General features: G+C 41.3%; 1 protein-coding gene across 1 annotated transcript in view; it reads left to right on the top strand.

The window, feature by feature from the left end:
• The window catches only part of LOC108243296 (thrombospondin type-1 domain-containing protein 7A), a 209,459-nt gene that overhangs the window by 29,614 nt on the left and 166,985 nt on the right, over nt 1-12,860 (top strand). Inside the window, exon 4 of the mRNA XM_017428635.3 lies at nt 4,495-5,402. Coding sequence (XP_017284124.1) covers nt 5,258-5,402 — 145 coding nt within the window. The 5' untranslated portion in view covers nt 4,495-5,257. The remainder of the gene's footprint in view (nt 1-4,494; nt 5,403-12,860) is intronic.

The following is a 12,860-nucleotide window of genomic DNA, read 5'->3' as shown; positions in this document are numbered from 1 at the left end:
ATGTAAAAAACTACAACACCTAGACACTTCAAACCTGGAGCAGATTATTCTGCACTGATTGCAGAACATTTAAAACCAAGTGTGTGATCTGTGAAACCTTCATCTGATTCCTGAAACCTCAATAAAGGGCGATTTCAGCACTTTTTTTTTACATCCGGACCACACTAGAACTGGTCCAGCTCCAAAACTACAACACCTCACTGGTATTTGATAAAAAGGTGAAATCTCTGCTAAGATCTTGTTTTTTGAATCAACATTCATATAAACTAATTCATGTCATTTCAGTGAGTCATCATGGTTGTGCCCTGAGTCCTCTGTTGCTTCAGATGATGCTGATCCCCATGGATTTACAAACACACACAAATACATGTTATATACACATTCAGGTCACTTGTTTTAAATAAATGCTTCTATTTTTATTAAGTCTTCATTGTAACTGATGTGCAGGGAGATAATGAGTGGTTGACCTCAGTATTTTTTAAAGTCTGGCTACGGCCCTGATGGCCACCACAACTAATCAACATTAGCAAGCACAAAAATAGCTGTAACTGAGTCCGTTTTACAGATACTGAGCTCGTTTTGGTGTGGTGGTTGCTGACAGTCATCCTCAACAAATTTTAATACATCTAGATGGCACAATGTTATTTGCAAGATTTTACCAAAACAGCTATAACTTAAAACTCTGGCATGAAAGATAACGGTCAACATTCTCATTTTTTTACTTGAAGGATTGTTTTTTTCTGTAATTAGATCAGTTACGGATCTGATTTGTGGAGTAGACTCATTTGTCATTAGCTGATGATATTTTGCTTTTCAGTATTTTGATGGCAGCTGATTATAAGTTTGCAGCCTGCTGGCTTCAAACACGTTGGTCCCATCTGACGTATTTTTCTCCATCTGTCCAACTCCCATTTGCTGCTCAAAGCTGACATTTCACAGCAAAGACAATGACACCCAAACACTACATCATCTGCTGCCACTTCCAGCATTATTGTTAAGCTGTCAAGTCATATTGAGTGACGCAGTCACGAACGACCTCTCTGCTGTTTAAATAAAGCTGAAGTCTTTGTGGTTTATGCAATGTCTGCCAATGATTTGATTGTTCAAATAAGAGCAGTTTGTTCTGGTGATGGTGCTGTGTGTCTGCTTCCAGAGACTTTTTATTGTTCACGTATTTCTACAAGATTAGACCATCTGCATCACAACATTTGATTAATTTAAAATGTTCACACTCCAGCCCAGTAGGTGACAATAATATGCTGATTTGTCCAGTGTTGTTTTGAAAATAAATAACTTTTCTAATTTCTCACATAGAATGATGCAGTTATTTTCATTGCAGTGTTGCCAACTTAACAGACTATTCAGACCCTTCTGGCGACACTTTCAAAGAAAGCGACTAGTGACAAATCAAGCAACTTTTTCTGACGTGAAAGCACGTAACATTCTTGCTCTTCTCAGCGAGCAGCGGGTTCTGCCCCTGCCCGTCCCGAAGCACTCACAGTCCTCACGCAGCGTTCCTCCCAGCTGCAAATTAGTTCAGCATGCCAGGGCTGGATGCAAATGTAAGTTTTTCTTTCTCTAAAATAAACCGCTTCACTAAAATAACTCAGAATGTTGCTTTTGCTGCTCACAGAGTGGATCTAAGACAACGAGTCGAGAAACCTGACAGGAACTGCCAAATTAGACATTTCTTACTTCTTTGAATCGATCTTAAGATAATTCAGAATGTGTACAAGTACAAAAGCAGTGTTTATTCAGCATACCACTCAAAAGGACCTTTGATTTTTTTGCTTTGAACTCATTAAGAAGCTTTTTTCACATATGAGAGCATGTAAGACCTGAGCAAAGAATAGCAACTTTCAGGTTGCAGGAGGAGAGATGATGCACAGAGACACACGTTTCTCCTTTTGTCTTTCTGTAACAAAAGTTTTAAATCAGGGGTCTCCAATTCTGGTCCTCGAGGGCCACTATCCTGCAAGTTTTCCTTGTTTCCCTGTGCTAGCATTTCTCCTGCGGTGTCCCCCCCTAGTCACATATCCTTCCACAGCGTAGCTTTATCACACTGTCAGGGGTTGAGACAGAAGAAGAACATTAACTCAACAAATAATTCCACCTCCTCGCTGCCTCCACACCTCCTCCATCGTGGCTCAGTGGAGTTTCTATTCTTAGTAGGTGCATTATACTGACAGTGAAGCCAACCTTTTAACAAGTTGTAATGGCAGAGTAAGAAAACGAGCGAGAAAACGTGCGGTTAAAATTTAAAACTCAGCTTTTAAGGCAGATCCCAAATGCAGGAAAAATGACACCAAGATTTCTTGACTGATTGCATATCACCCGCCCCATTGCACGCCAGAGTGTTAAACAAAGATCTCTGCTGCTGTTTTTCTGCTCTGATGCATGCTGGTTGTCTGTGAGCCAAAGCACCTCTAAGTGGATTCAACCCTCTTTATTACACCGGTGTTTGTTCGACCACTTCATGTCAGGTGTAATAGGCTATGGAGCAGTCCAGTCAGGGGAGCACATTTGCTCATGGCGATGACCGACTGACAGCAAGAAACAAAGCATGCAAAAGCAAACGTGACCAAACTAAAACATGGGAAAATGCTGCAAAACAAAACAGGAAATAAATGCAGAAGTTTGAGCTGATCATGGCATTTGGAGAGGCAGGTTGAAATGATGATTCTTTAGATACAGATATAACTTCAGAGGACACCAGGAGATATGAGGATTTAATTAAGGAACCATTTTATTGAGCGCTCCGGTTGAACAAGTTATAGAAAGCAAACACCCTCATCCAAAAACCTGATCATCTTAGCTACATACGACTGATTCCATTTCTGAACCTTTGTTTGCTAAGGCTACCCTACAAGGCTGTCTCCTACATCTGTCTCCAAAGAAAGCTGCTGCTGAAATGAAGTCCCTACATCTGTTTGCTTGGTCTATGAGCCCAACTTCCACCTAAAGTAGGTTTAGAAGTGATGTTCTCTCAATTAGTTATCAGTAGTTGGGTGATAAGGTGCTATCAGTCATTGAGCATGAACGATGAAGGAAAGGGCAGAAGTTTTCATCCAGGCTAAGCTAATGCCGAGACAACCAAGGACCTGCTTTGTCATTTTTCTGTCTTATAAAACAACTCTAAAAGCAACATACTGATGTAAAAGAACACCGCATCAGCTAATATTAAACCTCTACACCTTTGCATGACACCATTTTAGTTGTAAGAATATTCAAAAGTGTAAGGATTTATTATTAGCTAATGTAGTGTTCTTTTACACCTTTTCGCTGTTTTTTCAAGAGTTGTTTTATAAGCCTGAAAAACACTAAAACAAGCCCTTTTAGGCTGGCTATAAGCCTAGCCTGGATGAAGACTTCTGTCCTTTTATTCATCTTCATTCTATGACTGGTGTCACAGCTGTTAGGGTAACAACTGTTGATAACTATTCATCATTTTAAAAATAAATAGAAGCCAGAAATGTTTTTGATTTTTGTTCTCACTCAGTTGGCTGTTAAACTCGCTCTTTACCTGCTTCTTCTGACCTGTTAGATTTTAATTGGGTCCTCCCCTTTCACCATGTTTCATGATAAAATGCTCATTAGTGCACCGAAGCTTGTTCATTCCATGGATATTAATTGTTCCCATCCGTTACACAGTTTACCTCCTGTATGAATTATGTTTGGTAAAATCTGCAGAGCTCAGAAGATTTTCCTTTCAGTGCCGCAGGGAGTTTAGAAATATACGATGGTGGTCTTAGCTGCAGTCTTACATTGACACTTTATTGCTCGCTGCTGAAAGGTGAAAGGTCAGTGGCGACCACTTTGGCTTGGGTTGGCTCCAGCAGTTAATCTGATATTGATGTGCATCGAGTTGTTACTTTCTGAGTTTCTTTAAAATTGGTCCAGTGGATTATGGTATATTGTTGTAAAATAATAGACTCGTGAAAATGCAAACATGGGAGCAAAAACATTATCACCCGCCCTTTGGTGGCATGCAATAATACAATTCTGAAGGAGGAATTTAGCGAACTAAAAAGGCAAATAAATTCAGATTCGTCAAGCAAATTTTCTGTTTTTCAGACTTTAAAAATGCACTAGCTGTAGCACCCCATGGTTTGTAGTTATGAGGAAGAATTTTTTCTAATAGGTCTAATAATAATGGATGACTTAGAGGCTCTTTTTCCTCGGACCCATCTTATTTTAATAATCAAATGAATGAACAGACAATTCTGGAAATTAATTATTATAAATGTTGCTTCATAATAAAACAGGTTATTGAAATATTACTATAAATCCTCATTATTACCTTTTCTGTTCCATCATTTCTCTTTCACACCCTCTTCACACAAGCAGAATAACCCCCCTCTCCATCTTCCTTGTCCTCCCCCCCCTCGCCTGCTTAGTTCTCTGCTCCTCCTTGCTTCTCCCATCTACCCTCCACCCCCTCCCATCGTTCTGCATTAAGCCCAGCTTGTCTCTCTGTCTCCTGATCCTTTGCAGGAGCTCCACAGACCAGTGTGAGTCCTGCTGGTCTCCAGTCGCCCTCACAAACACTGCACGTGGGAAAACCGGTGGGAGCAGAAGAGGAGGAGGAGGAGGAGGAATGGGAGCATCCATCCTCATGCGTTGGAGATAAAACAGGAGAGTTAAAAGTATGAAGTGAGCATGTTTGAGAGTGGAAAAAACAAAGGGAAAATGAGGAGGAAATATGATAGAAGATGAGAGGAGGAGGAGAAGAGAGGAAAATAGCAAAAAGGTAGGAGTAGGAATTGCAGGGTGGCTCAGAGAGAGGAAAAAATGAGTGAGCGAATAGGAGAGGAAGTGAGAGAGTGAGAGGGAAGTGAGGGAGGGAGGCGAAGCACACTGCAGACACTCGTCCGCTGTCACTGCTCCGCAGCCAGAGGACAGAGGCAGCATCGGTGGGAGCGGATACGATGGAGGAGGGCGGCTGTACCATCCATCTGCGGCTCAGTCTCCATCTCTGACTGCCTCCCTCTGGGACCATCCTGCCAAGTTGGGAACGAAACTACTCTCTCTGTCCTTCGCAGGAACATAAGTTCTGGACCCCCTAAACTCCTGCAGGATCATCATTCACACCCTTTTCTCTTTCACGCACACCCACACTCTTCATCCCATCCTCTCCAACTGAAGCCCGCTGCACTTCTCGTTGCTTTTCGACTTCTGTGTTTTGGTTGTTCTTTGTCATCACCACTTTTGTTGACCCTTGGATCTGGGTGGATTTACTTTTGTCCTGTGGCGGACCATGGAGCTGGGGTGGAGGGGTGCAGGAGGGACCCTCAGTAAAAGGACAGGAGAGAGCTTTTTGGTGACATTGCTGCTGTTCTGTGGTTTCTGGAAGGCTCACACGCAGGCAGATGATGGAAGGTCTGTCTACTTCTGGGAAACAGGTACTTCTAACCCACTAATTACAGCTAAATTTGAGCCCTTTATTTACATATAAACTGTTTGTGAGGGCTGGTGATGATATGCTGTGTACAGTTGATGCAGATATGATGTGACCTCCCACACTCGGAGGCAGTCATTTAATAGTTTCAGCCCAAGATTTGCAGAAAATCTTAATGTTCTTGTCCTTATTTAAAGGAATGTTTCAGCAGAAGGTGTTCAAATTGTTCTCCTGCTCAACCGACTTGCGGTGATCGACAATCCTTCCACATGTGTGGTTGTCTCATAAATTTGTTATTGGAGTTATTCAACTCTATGCAGCTGAACTTCAAAGACAGAAGCACTTGAAAGATGACCCAGAAATCTACAGTAGAGCCGTCTCTTCCTACCGAACAGCATGTGGCATGCAGGGCAGCTGTGATCCATTTTTGAATGGATTACGCTCATCTCTCCGAGTCTCAGGTGATGCACCGTTATTGAATGTTGCTGCTGTGTGTTCCAGCTTGCAGGTGATTGATAGGCGTTTCCTCACAATTGTGCTCGGTGGGGGAGAATCAGGGGGTTTAATATCGATGTGACTTTGCCTATAAATATTAGGTGTGTTTGGAATTTATGCACCTTCTAGATATTTTGGAGTGGTTGCAGCTTTTTTTGGACTCTTTCAGCAGTGCATCAAGCTGAAATCTGAAGGTTTTTAGAAGTTGCATCAATCATCCATGATTAGTTGCATGCTTCATTTCTTGTTTCGAGTGAAGATCTTTTTACTAGTATTTACGAAGTGCTCAAAGAGAGATAAATGTCCCAGTGTATCCTTCACTTCTTCAATGAAGATAGACATTCTTAGGAAATTGAGATTTTTTTTTTTTTAAACCACAAAGTGTAATTTTTTGTATCGCTTGCAGAACTTTTTGTCTCTCCAATCCTAATTCACCCCCAATCCCTATGTCTCGCCCCACCTTGCTCAGCAACAGTCCCCCGGTTGACGTATCCCACGTCTCCTCTGTGGTTCTGCATCTTTAAAGAGGATGTAGCTGAGTAAGGAGATTAAAGGAGCAGGGATTTAACAATCCAGGAACGACAGCCCAGGGATCTAACTTGAGGAAGAGTGAGCAGCACTGCAGGCAGAGAGAAGAAGATGCCTTAACCTACATCTACCCCACCGTGAGGTCATAATGATTATGCCTCTCTCTCACACTATACCTTCTATCTCCCACACTACACATGCTTCCCACAACTAGGAAAGCTCTAGGCTCTATGCTTTGAAATGTAATCCTGTGTTGGGGGTTTGTTCACTTCTTCCCAAATAAACGGTAATGCATTGATTCCAGCGCCAGAGTCTTTCTTTCTGTGCTTTTTTTGGTTTGACAATCGCCTGCAGAGTATTAAAATCACATAGGGCAAATTGCTGCTTTGAATCCCAGTGCTTTTCATCAAAATGTGATTGTTTGTGCTGCATTTGCATACTTCCTCTTGCCATTGAAAGCTTGTTTAGGAGAAAGGGAAAAAAGGCACAAAATGTGATGATGTTTATGCACATTTTGCATTGGAGGAAATATGGAGGAAATATTCTTGTGGCAAGCAATGCTCTGATGTTTTGCATATTGATGAGTCTAGCTGAAATACAGCCCCTGTCTTCAAAACTGTGGGGAATTGGGCCTGCACTGCTTTTTATTGCTTTCTGTGAAAATATGATGCATCTGTTTTGGGAGGTGAGACAGGTCGGTTGTTTTTGGTTTTTTTCTCTCTCTCTCTGAGAATGCTATTCAAATTAGGCCAATAGAGACAAGTAACTCTATTTTGACGCTGCAGGGAATTTTTTTCTGAAGGAGGTGGTAGTTGGAAAGCTGAGGGGGGGAAAAATATCGAGAACGATTACAGCAGCCACGAGGATAAAAGTGGTGATGATGATGGTGATAATGGCATGCCACAGATCTTCCGGGGGCCTTGAAGAAATCACCGGGAGTTTGGATTCTCACACACCATTTTTTCTTCATGTCGCTTCCTCCCAGTTGTGCGTTGTCTCTGCATCTTATTGCATTTTACTGTTCCTCTTTTTTTCCAGATAATGAATCTGTAGAGTATGATGAAATTCAAAAGAAACCTTTTGCTGTTGGCTGAGCTCACACTGTAACTCTGGGATATCAATGCATTCAACAAATACTGCTCTACTCTGTGTAGTCGAGAACTGCTAAGTGCCAAACACACACTCAGAAAGAGAGCGAATTCTCTCTCCGGTATAATGTGGATGCTTCATTAGACCCAATTGTTGGAGCAATGAGGTTACCAGGTTTGAGCTGTCAAGACCTCACATCTGCCTGAGGACAAAGCAATTACAGGTGGAGTAGGTGTCATCAAGCTCCTTCAACGTGTCACCAAGGTTTAAAACTGTGGCAATGACATTTTTTTAAGGGAGAAAAAGGAAAAGGACTTTTATAAACTGCTGATATGTGTATCAGCAGGTGCTGTTTCATTTACCGGTTTGATTCTTCATCTGATCGCTTTTTATCAACACCCACCCTCGTAGAAGGCAAGCACTTAATCTTTCCAGGGATCGGGATTATCTATCTTTAAGACTATACGCATGAGTCACCTCTGTCTTCTGATCGAGCTAGTCCAATTTCACCTACCATATCCCCCCATTAGATCACTTCTCAGCACGTGCCTTCCTGACGTTAAGCCTGATAAGTCACCCGAGACATGAGCTGGCTCTTTAACTAAGTGCTTTAACATAAAACATTAGTGCTGTGTGTGCAGTTTGAAATCAACCCCATGAAAATTTGAAAATTCTGATATTGTTCTCAGCAAGTAGGATTCACATTTTGAGATCCTATAAAGTTAGAAAGTTTATGCAGACTGGGCTGCAACCGCTGGAGACTAGTTGGTGATTCAGACTCGACTCAGTATTGCAAGAAAATGTATAAATTTTCAGTTGCAAACTCACTGAATCCTGAGTGTTTCTGACCAAGTGTCCAGCAAGTCGTGTGGCTGTGATTTGTGAGGCCGATATTTGAAAATCAAAGCTTAATTTTGAGTGCAAACTTTGCTCTGTATTTTAGGCCATGCACATTATTTTATTGCCCATGCTGTACCCGCCTCAACCTGTTTTATACCCACCTTTGCAGCCGCTCCCACATTTGATTCAACCTACTAGAGTACAGGAAGACAGGCAGATTTAGACCAGTTTTTAAATAATTATTATTTGTCATGTGCATAGAGACCAGCCATGTTGGCTGGTTTGGAGACAAAAAGACAGGAGACAGAGCTGGAAGTGTCAGAGCTGAAGATGTTGAGGTTCTCCTCGGGAGGGACGAGGATGGGCAGGATTAGGAATGAGGTCATCAGAGGTCCAGCACAGGTTGAAGGACTGGGAGGTAAAGTCAGAGAGGACAGACATGTGCAGAGGAGGGACAGTGGGTATATTGGTAGAAGGATCTTAGAGATCTTGTTTTTTCTTCCCACCAACAATTTCATTTGCATGTGAGCAATTATGATCAGCAGAAAATGTTGTAAAACACAGCATAGACAGGGTCTGAAATGCGTATGTCGATTGTGTATGTATGGATGTATATACTTAGTTTGTGTTGCCCTTTCAGGACCTTTTCTGATAGTATCACCTACCTTGTCAGGAGTGGTAATCCTTTTAGGTACCAAAGCCCAGTTCTAGTATGGTGGATTGCCATTTCTGGGTTTGGTTTGGGGTTAAAGTATTAACTGAGTTAGGGTTAGGGTTAGGCATGTACTGGCAATGCTTAGGCTTACAGTTGGGGTCAGTTTTAGGTTAGACACATAAATGGAAGTCAATGCCCTAATAAGGATAGAAATGTAAACTGTGTCTGTGTGTGTGTTAAATGAGATTTTATTTTCTGTCTAGTTGTGTTTTCTGTCTCATTTCCTGGACTTCCTATAACTTGTCATTGTGTGCTCTGAAATGATACTGCGTATTGCTTTTATTTTGCTGCTGGATTTTCTATAATTGCCATTTTTTTTTCTGTCTCGCTGAGCTTCCTCTCCTATTGTTGTATTTCTTGATTGTCATTATGGTTTCTGGAATGCTGGTTGTTTCTTCCAAAGTGGGTTTTCTTGTCCAATTTCCACAGTGGTTCTGTTCTGATGTGTTTTAGGGTGGTGTAGACACGAGTATTGTGGTCAGCACTGTCACATCGTCCTGTGTCTTTCTGCACCATGAATTCGCTGCTGCGTGTCACCACGACTGGCTGATGTCACCTTTTTAAGACGCGGGGACAGGGCAAGTAAGGGCTGACAGGCCATCGTTAGCGAAATACATTCCTCCCTTCACCACAGTACGAGAAGTGAAGGATGTCACCCACATGGAGGGTTGATAGTAGCTCTCTCACAATCACCTTCTATTACGACAAACTCACTGAAGAGGCCATCCAGGAAATTGAAGGAGAGAGGGTGTGACGGGTTCACAAGTTCAGTACAGCAAAGGAAGGTCATTATGTGGCAAAGTGCCTTCGGCCAAAGTGATTGTTGTAAACAAACATGTGAAACATGCTGAGCTCAGAAGAAAAGCTTTGAGATAAATGGACACTTGAGTCCTGTATTGATCTTTTGCAGGTTCTTTGGACTAATTAGGCAACCAGTACTTCGTCCAGCCTTATTTTCAGGGTGCCTATAATTACCTGATGCAACTTTGGCCAAAAGCTCCCATTTACAGTTTCTCGTTTTGTTGAAGAATCTTTGATTCATGTCCTCGGTATCCCTGAGCAGCAGCATGTGTGAATTAGAGCCTTCTGTTCCATGTGTGCTTTTAAAATCCCTTTCCTGAAATAGCTGTGTGCTAAAACCCTTCTTACCTGCCTTCTTGTGCCAGACGGTCTTCTCATTGAGCCAGAAACAAACACACACAAAAGGCAGAGCACTTGAAGCTTTTATGGCAGCAGAAATTAGACTGGCATCATCCCAAATGATAAGATCCCTCGGAGATTCTTGCCTCATTGTAGCGAGAGCATTGCAACGTGACCCTTCCTGACCCTAATTAACATCGTACCTTAGGGCAAAAAAAAAAATGTCTGGTCTGTTTTTGGCCAGACACCGTTAGAAGTCCTTAGCAACAGGCAACAAATTTAGGCCATGTATTTAAATTAAGATAATTTCCCTGGGAATTTTATTTTTCATTAGAGTCTGCCAATTTAATTTAAATCAGGGTGCTTGCTTTATTTTTGTTTTCTAGCTAGTCATGTCTTCCGTGTGTCCTTTTTTTCTTTTTTCTAAAAGTTGCTTTGTGTGTCAGTGAAGGTAAAATGAGGGTGTCTCAGGCTGTAGCGGTCTGCAGCTCGGTGTCATTGCTGCAGAATCAACACAGCTTGCCAACAATATGACGTTGCACTCGGTTTTATGAGCACTCCGAGAAAAATATATCAGGTTTGACCCATGCTGATCTATTTTGCGGCTTTGGAGATATTACTCTGTTTGTGTCCATGCCAGACTGTTGCCTCTTTTTGAAATTGCCCATCCATCCAGTGGAAAAAGATGCCAAAGAGATGGCGGAGTTTGTTTAATCTAAATGGCAGTGCTTACGATAAGACCTGGTTATTACTGATATAGGAGGGATGGCAGAATTAGAGATTACGCTTCATCCAAAAAACTTTATTTAGAGTGACATAAGAGGATTCTCACTGCCTCATTTCACTATATTCAAATAGGTCATGGTAAATTTCAGATGGAGCCCTGTCACTCAGCTTCAGTGTTTATTTTTGATTTTTTTTTTTTTTTCTGTTTTGCAGATGGTCATTGCATGAGTAAGCAGCTCAGTGGTAGATTTATGTCATGCAGAGATGGTTTCTTTCTGATTATCAGCCTTGAAGTCATGGTAACACATGTTGCTGTAAAAGGATTAGTGGTTTAGATTAAAGGACTTTCAGTAAGATTTCCTGAGAAAGTATTCTCAGTTTTTTAATGGTATATGGCATGTTTATAATCTGCTTTGTTGACTAAGTTTTCATGGTTGGAGAGAAGGTATAAAATGCAGATGATCATGTAGTTGTGTGTGTGTTGGGGGGGTTGATTTGTCTGGTTCTTAGCAAAATAATCTCATGGATTTTAAAGAGTAATCATTGGATGTGCATCTAAAACTCATCGACCTACTAATGGCTATAACTCAGTCAATTTTACAAATATTGATCTAAAGATTGGTGTGGTAGTAGATGAGTCATCCCCATCACAGCACTAATGGATCATTTGAGATCTTTGTTTAAAACTTTGGCATGTGAGGTGGAAATGCTGTTTTCATTCATTTTTGTTTTATTTCCATAAAATCAGTGTTTGTATTTTTCCTCACAATGTCTTAATTCTGCACCCAGTCATTCAAGTTGAAACACAATCAATCCTGGGCTCGTACTGAGGAAACCGAGTGCCATCACGGTCAGGGAGTGGCATTCACAGCAGGCCCTTGACTTCCCAGAAGGCAACGAGGCAGCTTCAGTGGGCTGAGAGAAATAGCAGGATCATCGAATAAAGCAGTGACATTTAACTGAAAAGAGCCCCCGCTGCCTCCTTCCATGCTATTCTAATAAAGCTGAAAAGATTGAGGACGCTCGGAAGTAAATATCCTGTCCGTGCAGCAGCCGGGCCATCGGTCCTTCATCTCTCCCACTGGCCATCAGCTGGTTTCACTCTCTGATCGTGGAGTTTTATTTTATTTTAACCTAAATCCTTTTGTTTTATTGAAGATTAGATGCTGCGTTTTGCTTTCTGTGAGAACTAGATGCTTCAGAAAGAGCTCATTGTTGAGCGAAAAAGATTAATTCATCATGAGATCATACAGTGAACTCTAAACAGCTTGCCATGATCTGGAGTGTGGTTAAGGACTTGGATCAAATCTGAACATCATGAGAACATTGCATCAAAGCTTTTTATCTGTTTGGTTCATGGTTATATAACCCTGCAGCCTTTTTAAACTCTGAAAATCAGACTCAACTTGACCTTGTTTATGAATGATTTTCTGCTTGTTTTTAGACCATGTGCTCTTCTTTGGCAGAGTAAAACGCCTACGATAATTCCTCAGAAAACTGTGGTTTGAGTTGGCTGTAACTGACGAGGCTGCATGGTTATTCCCTGATTTGATGGTGTTTGGGATATAACTCTTTCTTCTGTTTCTGTTTAAGATCTGTTACCGTCAGTATCACTTGATATTTGAACATCATTGCTTGGTTTAATTGTCATAAAAACAGCTGTATTGTGCAGGCTATAAGAAAAATTAGGCAGTCAAAGATGCTAATGAAACAAACCTAAAAGTGAGTCACATAAAATAAACACAAAAATAACATTTCATTGTTTAAATACAGTTATCTATGTAAAATGATTATAACAGCCTAATGGCACCATTTGTTGACTCATTAAAGTGTAGTTGCTTTAAGCGAAACTTGCAATACCTAAAGTCTGCAATGAAAACTATGTGGAAAGTAATTTAAAACACTAGAAAGCATGGCTTCTAGTATAGG

This window comes from Kryptolebias marmoratus, linkage group LG16 (assembly GCF_001649575.2).
Source record: "Kryptolebias marmoratus isolate JLee-2015 linkage group LG16, ASM164957v2, whole genome shotgun sequence".
Lineage (NCBI taxonomy): Eukaryota > Metazoa > Chordata > Actinopteri > Cyprinodontiformes > Rivulidae > Kryptolebias > Kryptolebias marmoratus.
Note: the sequence above shows the minus strand (reverse complement) of the source record. Positions and strands in the feature narration are given on the sequence as shown.